Below are 18,567 nucleotides of genomic sequence, written 5' to 3'. Positions count from 1 at the left end.
GAATTACATGTCTAAACAGGTTTTGTAGTTGTATCTGCACTTTCTAAATGTTAGAATTGATCATGTTTTGATTATGGAATTATGAAGCTTACAGGTTCAAGGACTGCAGGCTCTCCCTTCTCTCCCTTCAGGGCTCGCACGGTGGCCTGAGGAAAACAGATATGTAACCCAAAACAGAGCCCAGTCAATATACAAAAAGAAGAAACCAAAAGTCTAAGATGTTCAGGTGGTAGCTGAGCATTGTACACCGATCGAGAATATAACCCTTGAGTGGTTATGAATGTGACTTATAACTTCCCATAAACCATTGAAATTCTGGATATGCCTTGATGGACAATATATTTTATAAGGAAGTCAAGTAAATACTTAGCCGAGGCTTAAAATGCCCCTCATCTGCTGTTGTGAGGCCATCCATCTAAATGTTGCACATTAGAGACTGAAGTGACTACTAGACATTTTTATTTTTGTAAATGCAGATAAGGATCTACAAATCTACAGCACGTTAATACATACTGAAGAAATCTGGTGCTGAAATCAAGCTCAAAAAGTTGGGGCGCCCTTCCGAGAAGATAGAGATACTGCTGTTCTATGCTGATCGAGATTAAGGCTGTTCTCAGATCAGCATGAGAGCAGGCGAGTCCATATTGATGGCGATATACTGAACTAAGCACTCTATGCAGACTTGCAGAGGAATCTTGTGCAAAGGCGGCAGTGGTCAAGCCCTGTGATAATCAAGGTTTGCTGACAGGGGAACCATTTCCTGTTGATGGCATAACTTGCTAACCCATTACTCTTTAAGCAAACTTGTTTTAGTCTTAGGTAAACATTGACTGCAAACTCTTTTTGGAAATTTAAGTTCTCTTCCAAAACCTAGTGTGCTCTGCGCTGCATTGCTGTTATTGCTTTTTTTCCTTCTTCTCCATGTCGAAGTCAATGGCTACCATCTACTGTTTGATAACAATATTCTTCAAAATATCTTATTTTGTACAGGTTATATAGAACATAAGGGTGAGTAAATGATGACCGAATTAAATTTTTTGGGTGAACCTGTAATTATAATTTTAAATATTATTCCCGTTAATTGAAATAAAACATATTAGATGAAAAAAAATGTAATCTTGCCTTGGCAGATAAATAAAATAACAGAAATATATAAAAAATGACAAAAGCACATAACAAAATAACTAATACAATCTAAATATGAAATATGAATATTACACCTATTCAAAGTATTAATAAATACTACAAAAGTATATAAACAATACTAAAATAGCACTACCTACAAACCCTGTAAATTGATATAGCGCTCATCTTGTTAAGATTTGACTTATGATGTTCCTAAGCAAACAATATGATACTTTAATAATCATAATTCATAACTCAATATATACAAATATTGTCAATTTTACTTATATTATTAATTAAGGTATTTAATTAGATTATTACAAACTGATTTTACCTTTACCAGTATTTAATAAAATGTACAAATATTTAAAATCCATATTTCTTAATATCTCAACACATTTGCCAGCTTAAATATCCCAAAGAAAAGATTCATAACCAAAAAAAAACAAAACAAGATACCTGAAATTTCTGCCTAGGCAGGTTTTGGAACAGAACTTAAGTCTTAGACCCGGACGGGCTGATTGCATAAACTGACTAGTCTTAAGTTAGTCATCTTATTTTTTTCTTTAACATTGATCCTAACTTTTTAAAGTCAGTTATATAAAATGGCTGATCAGTCTAATTGGAATCAGAAAAGTAAGACTGATTACCTTTTGTCTAACTGCTAGTTGGTCAAACTATTTCTTAAGACACAGTGGCTGTGTTAAGTTTTTGCAACTGGCCGCAGACCTTCGACTAGCACCAGTGCTTAGCTGGACTTAACAACTCTGCATGATTCCTCTGCAAGACTTAAAGCCAAAGCAAATTCAATTTAAGCTTTTATAAAAGCTTTAAAGGGAATTTGCTGGAAAGCACAAGGTAACTTACACCACCCTCATCTGTCACAGCGGACAGGGCAGGGCCTAGGGTATCTTCCGTCTTGCTTTCAGGGATGGGCTCATTGTAGTCCTTGTAGGAATAGTCATACTCCTTCATTCCAAAGTCGCTTGTTATGTACTCCTCAGTGAAGGGCTCTTCTGGCGTCTGAGACACCCCTTCACCACCTGTCTTGGTTGTATCTAATTCCTCGACTGGGAAGGTCTCGTCCACCTGGGCCGTACCATTGGGAGCAGAGGTGGGGGTGGAGTGGGTGGTTTGGAGAATGGAAGATTATATGGTGTGATGGGGTAGGAATGAAGAGAAGATGGGAAAATAGAGAGGGAAAATGGAAATGAGAGGGCAAAGAGACAGAATAATCAGAATAATAGATCTTACCTGTTGTAAAACAGATCATGAGAGAGGAACACACAGATTTGGGCACAGCTTTACAGACAAGCACACACACTCATAGCACACACACTGATCTCACCAAGACAATGTCTTCATGTCTAAATTTACAAAATATTTGTCTCTTTTACCACTTTATTCAGTTCAAAGGCCTGTTCACACCAATAACTATAAATATAAAGATAACTATAGTGATAACTATATTAGCATCCACACCAACAGACTATCATATTTATTTTATTAAAATGATGCACTGCCTCTTTAAATACTCAAGCTCTTTATCGGAAGGATTCTTGTTGTTGTTGATTAAAAAAGTGATTAAAAGTGATTCCAACAATATCATTCCTCAGTGTCAGTATCGCTATAGCTATGGTGTGGACTTACAGAATATGAATGATTATTAAAATTATTGTTATAGTTAACTGTCTTGATGTGAATGGGCCTTGTGAAAGCACTTGTCCATTTGTTCTCCGTCATCATGGCATTGACTAAGCAAAATGTGTGACCATAATTATGAGCGTTGTGCTTCAATGAAATTACTTTTTTGTTGTATATTATCCAATATTGTTGCTTTCCAATGATTTTATTGATTTACAAGACCACATAATCACTCAGGTCTATGGCAACACACTTACTCTGAGGCAAAAACTAAAGCACTACTTCCTACTAGTCTCTTACCATTATATTGTTGACTATTAACTTTCTGGCCATGTAGATTGTCCATTTCCAAACTATTACTAAACATATAGTTTCATTTTAAATACAAACCTTACCAAAAAGTCCCACTCTAGACGAACTGCTTTAGTTGCGTCTATCCATAACTATAACCCGTTAAAATGGCTATATGAAGTTCATCAGTATCTTTGACCCTACTGATTGATAGTGTCTGACTCCCAAACATATCTCACTCTTAAACGAAGCTGTCCAGCAATGAATGCATGGTACTCATTCCATATTTGCACCATTTCTTTTGAGATCTCTGTTTCTCAAGATTTTCGTTCTTATGTCAAGATGATGACACATCCAGATTTGATATAAGAACTAATATAAAATCTTAAGGAAAGTGAAATAGGAGTCACAAAAGAATGTCTGATCAAATGGATGCTATGCATTCATTTCGCAGTTAAGTACAGCACTCATCATGGCACACGTGGCTGCAGAATTGTTAATGAAAAATAAACACAGGCTGGTCTCACCTCCAGTGTAATGATTTAAAGCAACTGAGAGACTCTTATAGAGATTGCGGACTGCTCCATGTCTCTCAGCTATCTATGGGTGCGGGTTACCTGGTTAATGGTTTCTTCATATCCAGTCAGATCACTCTCTGGCTGTGGGGATGCCTCTTCTTCTACTGTGTAATAATAATCGGTCTCTGTGGGGGTGTGGTCAGCCTCTGAGTAAGCAGGATCTACGTCCTGATTGGAGGAGGCCAAGAGGTGGGTGGGGTTGGGGGTGGAGGTAAGCAGATTTGAAGGGGAGAGATTGATTAGTATAAAAACAAGCTCAGGTCTGATGAACTTGTTACATGCAGAAAGAAGAGATCAATGTGCCTTTGCTGATAGAAGACGACGTGTCTTCTGGCAAAAAGCCATTGTTCTCATATCATAGTAAAATCAGAACAGGAAACTTTTGCAGCTGAAACAAAAATCTTGGAATAAATCTTTGCATCATGAAAGACTTATTTTGATCACCAAGATTTGCTGTCCCAGACAGATTTTCCTTTTAACCTGATTTGATTTAATAAGCCACATTGCCATGTCAAGCAAAAAAATGTAGTCAAGTTGGGTCAAAACTTGACTTTACAGGTGTTTAGTGCTGATGGTCATTGGACCATTGACACACAACAGATATCGTTATTAAACAACTTTTGGACATTTGTCCATAATTTCATGGGACAGATCTTCAACATAGAGAGAAAAGAATTGATAATCATGGAGTGCAGCATCACAGTCAATAATTGAAGTAGTATATTTTCTGTGAAACTGCATCTCTCATATTTCATTCACACATAAACAACACATAAAAGAGAAAAAGGCTGAAATCAGAAAGTAAGATGGAGAAAGAGACTCGTTGTGTCATGTGTAACATTGAGCTCTACAACGACTCATTAAACTGTGGGATCTTATGATGTTTCCCAACTGATCACATGCTCTAATCGGCATTACCTGATGAACTACTTTCTACAAACTAACCAGTTAGAGAGTGTAGATTTGGAGTGACAGGAAATAAAAAGGAAGAGAAACAAAAGACTGTACAAATAGCCATGCGGTGATGACACAGTCTATACCGCTTATCATATCCTTCTAATGATCGCTCGGATCATTCGATATATGAAAGGGTGGAGGAGATCCAGTGGGTCTGTATGTCTCCAACCTCACAGCTGGTCAATGTCATGATACCTTTATGGTTTTACACACTGCTTTCTGAATTTTTCATAACCCGATGGAAAGTTCAAATCAACTGAAGGTCAAAAATGGGCTTTATATTTGTCTTTTTGATTCTGTTTTAGCAATAATCCTGAAATGTAGAAATATGTAAGCAAAACCTGAAAGGTACGATGTAGGATCTTATTCAAGAAGCACCTCAGAGTATGTGTTGTATCTGTTATCGTTCAACATTTTCAATGAAGGCAGATCCCAGATCAACCTTTACTCTGAGATATGAATTCAGTCCTGAACCAAGACGACGAGGTTGGAAATACAGCTCTGGACAGCCAACACGGGCTCTTGATTTTGTACCTGTTGATAACCATTGGTGGGTTTCTTCTTCGGTATTTCAGGAGAAGAGATGGTCCTGCCACTCACAGCAGCCTTGTCGAATGGTGGGAAATTTTTGGACATTGATTTGACGTTATTGACATCCAAGGCCTTAGGTTTTGAAGGGAGAGGCAAAGGCGCAGGGGTAGGTTTGAAAACAACAGGTTTTTGAGTGACCGCTGCTACTTTATCAGTTTTAGTGACTTTGGGCTGAACTTTCTCTAACACAGTTTTGGTCCCTTTAGACTTCGCAGGTGCTGTATTGGCTTTTGGTTTGTCTTTGGTTGGCTGTGGTTTGGCCTGCGGTTTAGTTTTTCCTGTCTCAGTTTTCGTTGCAGTTGTCCCTGACTTCTTGGTTATTGGTACTTTGGTCACTGCTTCCTTTTCAGTCTTCACTGTTTTTGCACCATTGCCATTAGTTTTAGCTTCTCCGTTTGCTTTTTTCTCCACAGTTGCCTTCCCATTCCCATTGCCATTGTTATTGACTTTGCCATTGCTGCCAGCCTTAGCCTTACTATTAGCGTCTTTCCCATTCCCATTGCTTTTGCCATTGCCATTGCCATTCCCATTGCCGTTGCCATTGCCATTGCCATTGCCATTGCCATTGCCATTACCATTTACTTTAGCCTGACCATTATTTTTTTTCTCCACAACTGCCTTTCCATTGTCATTAGCTTTCTTTTTGTTGTCATTCTTTGGAGCCGGAGTTGCTTTTGGTTTGGGTGCTAGTTTAGAAGCCAAAGTAGGTTTTATCTTTGAAATCAGTAGCTGCGCTGCAGTAGGTTTGGTCTTTGCCGTTTTGACCGATGGAGTTGGCTTGGCTTTAACTGGTTTAGCTGGAGCTGATTTTGCACCAGCAGCGGCTTTGGCTGGAGGACTTTTTTGCTTATCAGCTTTGCCGTTGTTCGCCTTGCCCTCCTATTTCATACACATCATTTTTATTAATTGTATTAAAAAGTGTCGGGTCAGCGTTCATGAAAAGGGAGGGAATGAGAAAGAGATAGAGATTGGAAGACATCAGGGATGGGTGGGATTGAAAGTAGTGGGGATGGACAGAAAAAGAGAGAGAGACAACACAATGAATTTAAGATCGCTGGCGCTTGAATGACTGACTGAGATTTCACTGGCATTACTGGATACAGTATAATGTTCAGTCAGATGTAACTGTTCATAGTTATATAATTAATTTAGATTTAGTGAACTTCAATGGCAATTATAGAAAGATAAATAATGTGATACTGTTTTCTCCAATAATGCCAATCTCCACATTAAAAAAGCAGCATGTTGTGCGCATGGGGATGTAACGCTGTGAGGCACTGGGGGAAAGTATGCTCAAATAGCATCTGTTGATAAAACTGATGCATGGCTGGTACACTGTGCTGCTCAACTGCACAGAAAGAGAAAAATTAAAGGACAGGAAGTGAGATAGTCATATTACACCATTCATAATCCTGTTGCCAGCATGTATCGAATCATTAAAGAAAACCGTTTTAGACAAATAACATAAAAATTGTAATTCTAATCAATGTGCAAGGAATGAATGGCGTAGACTACTCAGAATCAGCTGACAAGCAGAAGCACAAACTGCAGAGAATAAAACAGGCATATTAACTGAAGACTTATCTACACATACTGAGCTAGAAGTTATCTTTACTCAAATACAAACTTCAAGCTAGTGCACGCTAGATACAGACATGACCGTCCACAGGGCAAGAAAAACAGCACTACAAATAAGTGAGAGTACAATGTTGGACAAAGTGAAAGTAAACCTATGAAGTGAAGAGATGGATATGAATAAACACATAGACACAGACGCTCGTTGTACATAATAACAAATCAGAGTGACACAAGACACAAGAGAACACACAAGTTTTGAAAACATGCAAACCAGATTTTAGGAAGAGTAATGCCATGCAACTGAAGAATAAAAAGGGGTGTCTTTAAAACCTCTGTGTATCTGAGCTGTTCTGTTATCATCAAATCAATAAGTTATGATGACCTCACTGAAATGCACAATTCTGAATTTGGTTATATACTGAAAACCCATTTGGTTAAATTACTATGAAGAATTACTGAATTGTAGTAATTAACCAGAATATGGTCTAATCGTAAAATGATACTGAAATAAAGTAAGGTCAATTAGAATTAAACTAGCTTATGTATAGATAAAATAAATTATAAAATATCTTTTTAGAATGTAAATTTAAACTTATTAAGTCACTAGATTTCCTAAATATAAAATTTATTCTAGATAACACATGGATGTATGAACACTTCCCTCACTGTAGTAAATCAGTGTTTCCACCTCTTTCTCTACGGTTGTTGGTTTAACACAGTGGGGCCATGATCTGTGTGTGATGTGTGTGTGTGTGTGTGTGTATGTGTGTGTTGTGCCTCCAGTGCCCCTTTAAAATCCACATACACACAATCATATACTGACCAACACAAACATTTGACACTATACATGTACAAATATATGACAAAGGACAAGATGTAGGTGACACAAGCGACATCAATATAGTGTTATAGGTGATGGGTGAGGTGAAGCGAGGTGGCGTACGGAAAGACGTGGGACATCACACATGACGATGCAAAACAGGAGTGAACAGAAAGGAGAGGAGGAATCTATTCAATTGAAAGAGATGGGTAAGTTTAACATTACACTTTCTGTGTTCAAATGTGTCATCGCATCTATTTCTTTTTGTAAAGTTAATACTTTTATTTGAGATGTAAATATATCTTCCATTGAATGTAAACAGCAGCACTGAAGTTGTTGCAATATTTGCATACTGGCTTCTGATTGGTGTTCTTTCTTACACGCATTTGCATGCAAAATTATGATCTGTCTTTTCTTTCTTGTTATGTTACTAATCATTTTTCTTAGTCATCATGTACAAACAGCTAAACAATTTTTAAGTAGTTTTTTTATTTTTCTGACCACTCTGTCTTGTTTTAAGTATAAACCTCATAAAAAAGATTTATTTTGTTACAGGGAGGAATGGATATAATGTAAAACAAGACACCTTGTTTTGCACTGTACCTGAAACTATAAGACTACTGATATTTCCTTTAGAGAATGCAAATCTAGTTTTTCTTCATAACCCATGCCATCTCTTTCTCCTCCTCTCTTTTCCGATTCACCCCATTTCCGCGCTCCCTCTTTACCTGTTCGGTGAGGGTCCCGGCTGTGACGGAGGGAGGGACGGATTGGGAGGGAGGGACACTCGCAGTTCCTTCATAATAATAGGGGTATTCATAATCACCCCGCTCTTCATCAAAGTACTGAGAGACATGGGGGGAGAGAGAGGAGGAGTGAAGCCAGAGGAATGCAGGGAAGGACAGAGAGGGCTTGTGAGTGACAGTAAGAGAATGACAAGAGTGAAAAAGAAGACTTTGGGAAGAGAGAACAGATGAGAGAATAGTATGGAGAGAAGAGAGAAAAGTTATGGATGAAGTAAAGTAAGATGTAGGAACTAGAAATGAGGGTCTTAGCAAAGGCAGGATAAAAGCATGATGGTTTATCATTTGTTCATCAGACTCATGGGTTTGAGTAACAATTACTGCAAAACACATCGAGAACATCAATGAACGAAAATCTGAAAGCTAACATGAGAGAATGCTGTAAGAAGAAATAAAGCTAATATATGGAGTTTCAGCATTTAGAGGGAAATGGTTGTTATAAAACAGATGCGCTGCATTAGAATAAAGCACCTTTGATGATGTGGAAGAGCTGTGGGTGTATGAAAATGTTTTGTAGGGCAGGGATTTGGGTATCTGACTCAAATCAGGGGCTTTATATATTGTACTGTAGGTGAAATATAATACTAATGTGCTTTGAAACATAAATATTGTAGATTTGTGTGCATCATTTTCAGAACAGCTAGCATTCTGATGTGAGATCATTTACAATATTATTTTTGGCCCATATTTATCCTAGCATTTAGCGTAAGCCCAATCCAAGTCAAATACAGGTGCAGATTTTGAGAAGAATGATTAAGACTTGAATAGCATACATTTGGTGGCTTATACAAATATAATGCATTGAGGAGAGTTGCATTAACATACTGTAAACTGACCATCAAACACTTGCTACCAGTGAAACTCCATCTATATATCTCACATCAGGACACTCTGCCCTATTTTAAAAATGTGCTGTGGTACTCACGTAGGTGTTGGGGTCCTGGGACTGGACTTTGGGCAGAGGGGAGTCACAGTCGGGGCTGTAGTGCTCGCAGAAGTCAAAGGCGGCCTGAGGGTTGGATGCGATCAGCAGTTGCTGGATCTCACCCTGGAGAGAAGCAAAGAAAAAAAGGGGATGTCAGTTTGCTGGCTGGAACCTGAGGTCAAAATCAGGCCAACTGGGATAGTACGGCATTAAGTATGTGCAAGACTCATTTATTGTGAAATTAGCAGTATGAAATTAAAGGGGACCTATTCGGCTCTTTTTTTGTTTCTGGGGTCTACTAAAATAGGTTTTAATGCTTGAATGTTCAAGAAACACATTATTTTTCACATATTTTACATTATTTCAACACGTCGCTTTTAAGTCTGTCGGTAACGCTCTGTTTAGTTCCAGTCTCTATGAAGCCCCTCCTTCTGAAAAGCACAGTGTGCTCCGATTGGCCGACTGGATCAATATGACTTTGTTGGAAACGTCAGAACTGTTTCACATTTGATTCACAAAATATGTCATATACGATTAACGTCAGGATAAAATTACATTTGCAACCAATTTAGTGTTTAATGTGACATTTTAGAAGAAAAAATACAGGAACTGCTTAAACTAGTCTTACAACTTTTTTAAGTCAGTTACACCAACAGATCGATTGGTCTAATTTGAATCTGAAAAGTAAGTAAATTAAATTGCATAGTGGTTATGTTTATATAAGTGGCTACTGTAATGTGCAATAAAATAGTAAATAAGGACAGAAATTATGTAATGGCAACTTTAAACAATTCTTGAGTTGCCTATAATATAACCATAAATTGAAATCCATTTCATGCATGAACTCCAAAAAATGGGCTTAACTGTCATCTATCAATCACAAAGCGTGTCTCATTGCACAGGTGTACCAGACCTGGAAGACCTCCTCATCCAGGAGACGGGCTCCAAACACAGTGATGCCCTTGGTGTCCAAGACTGGGTTGTTGCTACGCGGCAAAGCTTTGGTTATACGATTCTTGCAGTCAAGGATCAGAGTGATGTTCTTCTTCTGCACAGAAATGGCTATGCGGTGCCACCTATAGGATGAGATGACATATTGAAGATTTTAATGAGAATGAACTCAGCAGACAGTCACAAAGGATTTGTTGTATATAGTTTGTGGCAGAAATATAGACCTTTAAAAACATTTGTCTAAAAAGTGATATGTACTATTCAACCAGCAGTTACACATCACAAAGCTTGAAAATAACATTAACACAAATAACTGTAAGATATCTGAAAATGTTAAAGACACAGATGGGTTGGTGGGGCTCAGCTGGGGTTGGTTACTGACTTGCCGTCAGCCAGGTTGACCCCTTTGAACAGTGGGTAGTCCTCTGGGGCGGGTTTGCGGTTCTGGTCCTCATACAGGAAGATGGGTGAGCGTCCCAACTCGAGACCGAGCTGCTGTACACCCTGCTCGTTGTAGATGGACAGCAGGAAGGCCTGAAGACCAGCCTTGGCCTTTACCAGAGTCATAATGGAGAAGTTCTCTGGGAAACGTCCTACAGGAAAGGATTTTTTTTTTTTTAAAGTCTGATACACGAAGATTTGAGACAAAAAATAGCTCATTTCAAGCACAGATTAATTTGCAGTCTGGGGGAAACCTATGATTCATGACTCAACTTGCATAAATTGTACTCATTTCATTGACACTAATGTTCAGATTTAGTGTTAACCACGCAACCGTCTCATTAGCTTCTAAAAAGCTCTCATCCTGCTTTAGAAGAGTAATTACATGTTAGCGACCCAAATGATTTTCACCCAGACCCAATAATCTTTCTAAGCATAACAAAACAACACCCAAATAAAACATTTTGAAACCAGTCTGAGAAAAAATGTCACAAAACAATAAAAAAAATGATGAATTACAACCCAAATACTACGCTGAAAAATGATTTATCGTATTATAAATATAATATTCTTTCCAAATAATCCACATGTAAAATTCCTAATTACATATACAAATGCCTAAAACTATGCAGTCTCAGCTCTTCTTTCAAACCTTTCAATTATGAGCCATCTTTTTGCTAAAATCATAGCTTTGTCTTTTTTGAATTCCTTCATATTCCAGACATATTCTGAAATACCACTTTCAGATACATATCATAACAAATGTTTGTCTAGGAACCCAATAGAATGTCTCCCGGTTTGGTTTATATGATTAAATGTTATGAGATATTAAAGAAATGTACCTGAGAATAGTTGTTTGGTGGGGGCAGAGATCTGGGCTTTCTTATTGATGCGGTAGGCATGATCAGGAGTGCCGGCCCGGCGGGAGGTACAGAAACCCGGAACCTTCTGCACACCTTCGGGGAGGGAAGGCAGCTGCAGCACCCGCAAAACATCTATCGGATCTGCAGGAGTGAAAGAGTTTTTAGAGTCAAGATTCAAAGAGAATACCAACAGCATACATTCTTTTAGTCTGAGCGTTGCAAAATAATACTACCTTATTTTTAGACATGTTAAATGCGCTTGTTTCTGCACCATTTTACACAGCTCAAAATGGAAAGTGGTGTTCATCTGTTGAATCCTTCAAGGCCCCACACAGACAGGTTTTAAAATTTTATGTCTGTTTCAATCTTTCTATTGCTCTTGGCAGCTCTGTTGCTCTTTATGTGAATCCTGATGCCATCTGCTCAACCCACAATGTGTACTACATTATTAACTGTCTAAAACTATGTTAAACTCTCTAACAAGACTTAATGCATTTGCAATACGCATTAGAGGTTAAGCGTGTTTGGCTCTGTCTTCATACAGTCTTTCTAGCTCTTGACAAATCCTTTATTTCCTTTCATTTTAGTGCTGGATCTTTCCTCTGAGGCTCTGCCAATATTTTTGGTCCCTATAACCACACTGACCAAAATATGGTCTGAGTAGTTACCACAATGGGTAGTTAAGTCACTTTGTATTTAACGACTAGCATATTCATATCATAGACCGAACATCTACTTATGTAAACTATTTAGAATGTGGGTACACAGTTAGCCAGATATTCATAAGAGGGGAATAGACTAGAGATAATTATTTTACATTATTCAATAAAATACTGTGGAAACAGCCTGAAAGAGGTTCAAGAGTGCAGGAATACCCAGAGGGACTTCTAACTAAAATGCAATGCTTCCTTGATTCTCAAAAGGTGAACCTATTCAAATGCTGGGAGAAAGAGATGAACAAGAAGGAGAAAGTCTCTGGTCACTGTATCGGTTTCCAGAAGAGACAACATGCACAATGTATGCCACTGTTTGAGAGCTCAACCTATATGTCCACTGGGCCTTCTTGGCTAAATCGGATCAAATAAGGAGGGAGAAGCCAAAAAGCATTTCCCAAATACAGCTAAATTTGGAATAAAGGAGAGCACAAATAAAATAAGATATAAAAGAGAATAAAAACCTTATGTATCATAGGTCCAAAATAATCATTTGGATTTATATACTGATAAAATAAATATAAAAAATTATATATTGTACATTTAAAAACAAAGTTTCCCTAAATAACCAATTATTTTAACATTTTAATAATCTAAAGAACCTTTAGTGTAAAGGAAAGGTTCCACGGAAGTTAAAGGTTCTTTATGGAACCAATAAAGAACATTTGTTTATATGAGTGTATATTACATTTAACAGAGTGAGTATCTTATACACACTTTCCTCAAAGTAATTAAAAAACTTAGAACAAAATGTGCACTCTCTGTTGATTCTGACACTCATGAAGATTTTTTAACTGACACTAGATGGAATGAGAGGCCAAATCATCTCAAAATAGCCAAATATCAGCTGAATACGCAACCTTAATCGGTCTATCACCACTACTAAGCCACGTATTTATTACAAAAGACATTCTATTGCATCTACCAAATCCCTGCACTTAAATAGATACACTTACACACACAGAAGAGCTTAGGTATAGAAGTGTGTTTTGTACACTGTAAACATGTCCTTGAATGTCTAAAAACCAAGGATGCTCACACAAAGCGTTCACACAAACAAACACTGTATGCTCACACAGACTGCAAACACACAAGCAGACAATGGCTTTCAATGAACAAGACCTAGTACAAACATTCCAAAGAGTAAGTCACTGCCAGTCAAGGTGACCCAAACATTTCCACCACAGCTCTGTCATGCGTGCCATATATGTGAGAGAACATTTAGAAGATCTGATAATCGATCCTCTTTTTTGACCCTCTACTGTATTATGGCTCTCCTTGTTAGCTTCAAATAACTGTGCTAAATACCAGCAGGACACACCACCTGACACCTTGACCTTTCAACTCTCACCTTTACTGTCTCACAAAGATGCCCTTGTTTTGAATGAGCTAGACAATTTGAAGCTGCACAGAATGAAGGACGGAGGATAAAGATGGAGAAAAGGTTCAACATTTCTGAAAGGTTCAAGGAGGAGAATGTATCAAACAACTGCAACAACAAACCAAAGGGATTCGACTTCTAAAGATGCAAAAGACATGAAGATAAATCCATCATGCCCTCTGGATCTGTCTCGTTCTCTCTTCCCGCCAACCGCAATAGTTAGGCGTGCATGTACAGGCCTGTCTTCAGGTTATAATTTAGATCATGGCTCTCTATATTTATGATTTATTTATAATACGCAGACATCTATGCCATCATACCAACTCCAGGCATAATACGGGGTTATAGAGACATATATATCGTTCACAGATTGCCAAGTGTGTTAGTGTGGTTGATTTTTCATGATTTTGATGAAAGGTTAAAAAAAAAAAAAAGCCTGACACAAGTGCATTAGCCTGACGACTGATGCCTTCCTTGTCAAGAACCAAAATAAATGTTTTTAATTGATAAAAAAAAATCATATGAGATTTTTAAGACGATAAGCTGCAGGCCAGTTAATTTGTGCTGTCTATAATGTGTCTATTTAACTGTAGTGAGGAAAGCGATTCAATTCAATTAAAAAAATGAATGTGGCTATAACATGATAAATGTTATTCTCCTGCCCTAGATGAAGGCCCTTTGAAAGTCGACTAAGACTTGCATTAGAACATGCACTGCCTTAAAGGCCATACATTGATTATACCTTGTAAAACTATGATTTCCTATATATATATATATATGCTCCAGTGTATCCAGTGCCACTAGTCTGTGTGGTTCAGTATGAGTCAGTGTGGGCACACAGAGTGCCTCTGCTTGGCACTGCCCCGATGGATTAACTGACCACACGGCCACTATATTAAACATCATGTAAACTAAAAAAGATTGAGCGTTTATACAGACTCCCCCACAGCTACTGTATACACCCTTTACTGTAAACCAAAGCGTATACTACACAGAGAAAAATATAAACGTTACTAGGAAATATCCTACGAATTACTCAGACTAAGGTAATATGGTTAGCGATGTTTAGCAAACAATTTGAATTAGTAAAAAAAAATTGGTTATTGACAATGAATCACCTTTATAATCTGTTGTGATCCTGAAAAGGTGTGAAAAAAGACTTTCATCAACTTCAAACTGTAAAAATGTCAATATACATCAAGAGCTACAACAGTGAGACAGAAAAGTTGGCATTCCCTTTAATAAAAAAGCTAGACTAAAGGATGAGGGTGCTTATTATGTGCTCAGTGAATCTTTTAGATGTGGTGCTATATTCAGTTAAAAGCCTGAGCGTGTGTTGGGCCCTCTTGTGGTGAGTCGTCTGCATTCCAAAAAACAATTTTAGACTAACCTAGAAATACAGACATTTTCTGAGATGCTGCAACAATCCTGGTAAAGTCATTTTCATTGGATGTTTCCATTCTAGAATAACTATTTGCATAATACAATGAAACATCTGGAAAGGAGATCCTGTGATCTATTTATTTATTAACGGCTCAAAACATTTTGCCAACTTTCTATGAGCCAAAAAAAAAAAAGAACCCTTGTTTGGACTGAATCTTGAAGACATGATGACTAACTATCTCTCTATTGTTAGTGGGAAACATCCCACAAAGCTGCGCTTCTTTAACCAGAGGAACTGTATTGTTGTCAACAGAGCCATTTGTGGAAGTGTGCGGCTTCTGAGGCCCTGTCGTGGTTAAAGTGTGGAAAGGTTCTTACAGCTGAAAATTGTATGACTATGGTTAGTTTTGTTTGTCAGTTATGGGAGTGTTATCCCCTAGAAAACTAATAGCGCACCTCACCACAATTAATTTAAGGTATCAATCATGTACAATACAGGACAGGTTATAAGTTTAATACAAAGTATGCACAATGGCCATATTGTGCCCTTTCCATGCACAAATAACAACTTCAACAAATCTAATAAGGGACCTGAAGAGGACACAATAAACTTTGGCCTTCATATTTAAAATTTACTTCAGGACAAGGGTAAGTTAGGGGGGAGATTAGGAATGAAAATAACACATGACATGCTGCTTTAATTTCACGAAACTGTCAGGAATGACGGACACACCCGTGAAGACAGTCTTTTCTCACGTGCTACGAATATACACACACGAATATTCCGGGCATTTCCTTCACACACAGTGGCTCCATTCAGACCTCAGCACTGCCTTTGGTTGAGGGTGTTTTGGTTAACAGAAGTGAGACAGACTGTTCTTTGAGAGTGCTGCCTTTGAAATGAGTTTGAAGGAACATCCATGTTAAAAAAATATTCCACACCTAAAAATCACAGCAGTCTCAAAAGTCTGTCTGCTGCCCCAAATTCAACAATATGGAACAATATTGAGTGCTTGAGGACACTAGCAGAAATAAATGGACTTAGACATAAAAAATGATGTTCCATAATATTCTGGGGCCTAAAATATAACTGTTTCTTACTGGTCATTTAAAAAAAAAAAATTTTATCAACCAGAAACTGTAGGCTGAGGTATATTCACTGTGCAACTTTCACTGGCCTAAAACTGGCACACTGTGGAAAATTCTTCAGGTGTAACAGATGTGTGCGTTTACACAAATATCACTGAGCTCACACAGGAGACACTAACTCATTCACTGCACCTCTCTGAACCACAGGGCTGAATAATAACCTACTCATGCGAGGCACAAATATTCAGACTTCCTCCAAATACACAAGGGAAGGACCGGGGAGAAAACGTGCGATCAAATCAGCAATCTGGAATTACATCCATGCCTGAGGGACGTTAGGTGCACCGCGCGCCATTATCTAATGCTTTGTTATTTACTTTCTTTTCTTTTATCAATTTTTACATTAAATTTTAATCAAATAGGTACTAATTTCAGGCATGGAAATCATTTATATTGGTTTGTATCTACTGCTACTTACTGTACAAGAAACTTCTTTGGAAAAACAGAAGGACCTCGAGCGCCACTCACCCAGTAGCGGTGGACATTAGAAGCGCAGTTTTCATTATTATTTCCGACTGTGCATAGTCTGGAAGTTTGTTGTAAATTAAATAACTGACTAAATAAAAAAAGGGATCTTTTATAATAATTAAGAAAGAAGGATTGTAAAAAATAATGTTCATAAGGTTTATGAAAAAAAGAGCGACAATCTTACTAATAAAAAATAACTTTAGGCTACATAGAGGAACAGGTGTCAAATAGTAGCCTAGTAAGATTTTTTTTTCTAACTAGACAGGGTGATTAGGACACATTCACAAAAGTCTTGTTACAACTTTATTAGGTTTATATATAGGATATTCAATAAATTAACTTGAAATAGCCTACTGATTTGAGAAATTATTTAAAAGAGAACCCTTAGAGAGAATGTTCGAGCAGTGGATGAGTGGCCATCCATAAAGTGTTGCTATCCATTATTCAGAAATATTTGATACATTAAATGTACTGAATGCTGAGAGGCATCCCAGAGAACGTAATTAGCCCAATAAAATATCATAAATAATATGTTTAAATAAAAAATAATAACAATGTAGGCTAAATCATATATTTTGAAATACATGGGTAGCTACGATTAGATACGGTTTATGTTCATTGTTTGCACAAACTAACAAATGGCGCCTCAAGGTGCTGCGCGCTGAGGTGAAGTTTAAAGCAGGATGTGAAACCTGTCAGTGAACGCACCGTCCTATCCTATGCCCCCGCCGGGGATGCCACTATACATGTGTGCCAACGAGGCCTGGAGCTCAACTCATGGCCCTATATTTGTGTGTGTCGACTATATTCCAGTTCTTAACTAATTCTTGCAAGATAAACGAATGATGTTACTTGAAGGATCACGAACCAACGTAGCCTACCAATGTGAGCTCACCAAAAGGGAACAACATCCACAAGGATATATATATCAACAAAATTAAGAGTGCAACATAACAGAACTGAAATCACGTATGGTATATCTAAAGATACGTTAGAAAACTTATAAGCATCTTCTTGGAAACAGCAGCGAGTCACCTGTAATCTCAGCGTTTAGCCAATGGAGTGCGTAAAAGCGCATCAACACCAAATGTAGCATTGATAGAATGACCCGTACATAAAGCATGTCAAATCCCACAAACACCCCAAAAAAGCAAAATGCTCACCTGCTTGTGCCAGAGTAAGGCATAGGAGGAGCACGAACGAGGTCTCCATGCACCACGGCCTCCGCTTCTTCCGAATATCCATAGTTCCCAAGTTTTTTGAGCGGTTCGGTTAGACTACAAGGCAGGACAATTTTAAAAAATTAGCTTTTTCGCTCTTTCTCTAACAGTAACTGGCTTCTAGGGAGCCTTTAAGGAACTTGGTGCGCCTGGAGAGACGCACACCCACCTTGATCTTCAATAAGTTATCTGTGTTATGTACAAAACTTAAATAGAAAGAAGGGAACGGGTAATAAATATGCAGTTTTACAGCTTGAAACCCCTAATGCTAGAGCCCCATTGAGTCTGGGTGAATAGAAAAGCGGAGAGAGCAGAGAGAGACTTCAAATCACTCTCTCTCAATCTCTCTCTTTCTCTCTCCTTCTTCTTACTTTCTCCCACGAAATGCGAGGGAGCGCGCGCGCGTGTGTGGAGAGAGAGAGAGAGAGTGAATGAGAGGGTAGAGAGTAAAAAAAGAGGGAGGGAGATTCATGCACGCGGGCTTCTGCGGCTTTCTACACGTTCGTTACGTATCGAGAGACGTGCATTTCAAGAAACCATCAAGGATATATGGCCCAAAATATCTGCATTCATCACATGAGCTGTTTTATGTTGACGTGCCAGCGATTGGCATGTAGATGAGTCAGTTTATTCTCCCTATTTATTTCTGTTAGACAGCTGAACCATGTAGGACCGATGGGTCCGTA

At 38.0% G+C, this 18,567-nt stretch overlaps 1 protein-coding gene across 1 annotated transcript in view; it reads right to left on the bottom strand.

Annotated features, from left to right (window-relative positions):
- Positions 1-18,141, bottom strand: part of col11a2 (collagen, type XI, alpha 2) — a 35,801-nt gene extending 17,660 nt beyond the window's left edge. Inside the window, exons 1-10 of the mRNA XM_067425490.1 lie at positions 18,051-18,141; positions 17,825-17,938; positions 11,547-11,708; positions 10,646-10,856; positions 10,226-10,388; positions 9,313-9,435; positions 5,130-6,065; positions 3,678-3,806; positions 1,993-2,214; positions 93-146 (exon numbers count right to left, since the gene is read on the bottom strand). Coding sequence (XP_067281591.1) covers positions 93-146; positions 1,993-2,214; positions 3,678-3,806; positions 5,130-6,065; positions 9,313-9,435; positions 10,226-10,388; positions 10,646-10,856; positions 11,547-11,708; positions 17,825-17,906 — 2,082 coding nt within the window. The 5' untranslated portion in view covers positions 17,907-17,938; positions 18,051-18,141. The remainder of the gene's footprint in view (positions 1-92; positions 147-1,992; positions 2,215-3,677; positions 3,807-5,129; positions 6,066-9,312; positions 9,436-10,225; positions 10,389-10,645; positions 10,857-11,546; positions 11,709-17,824; positions 17,939-18,050) is intronic.
- Between the last annotated feature and the right edge of the window lie 426 nt (positions 18,142-18,567).

The sequence above is a fragment of the Pseudorasbora parva genome, chromosome 19 (assembly GCF_024679245.1).
Source record: "Pseudorasbora parva isolate DD20220531a chromosome 19, ASM2467924v1, whole genome shotgun sequence".
NCBI classification, from domain to species: Eukaryota; Metazoa; Chordata; class Actinopteri; order Cypriniformes; family Gobionidae; genus Pseudorasbora; species Pseudorasbora parva.
Note: the sequence above shows the minus strand (reverse complement) of the source record. Positions and strands in the feature narration are given on the sequence as shown.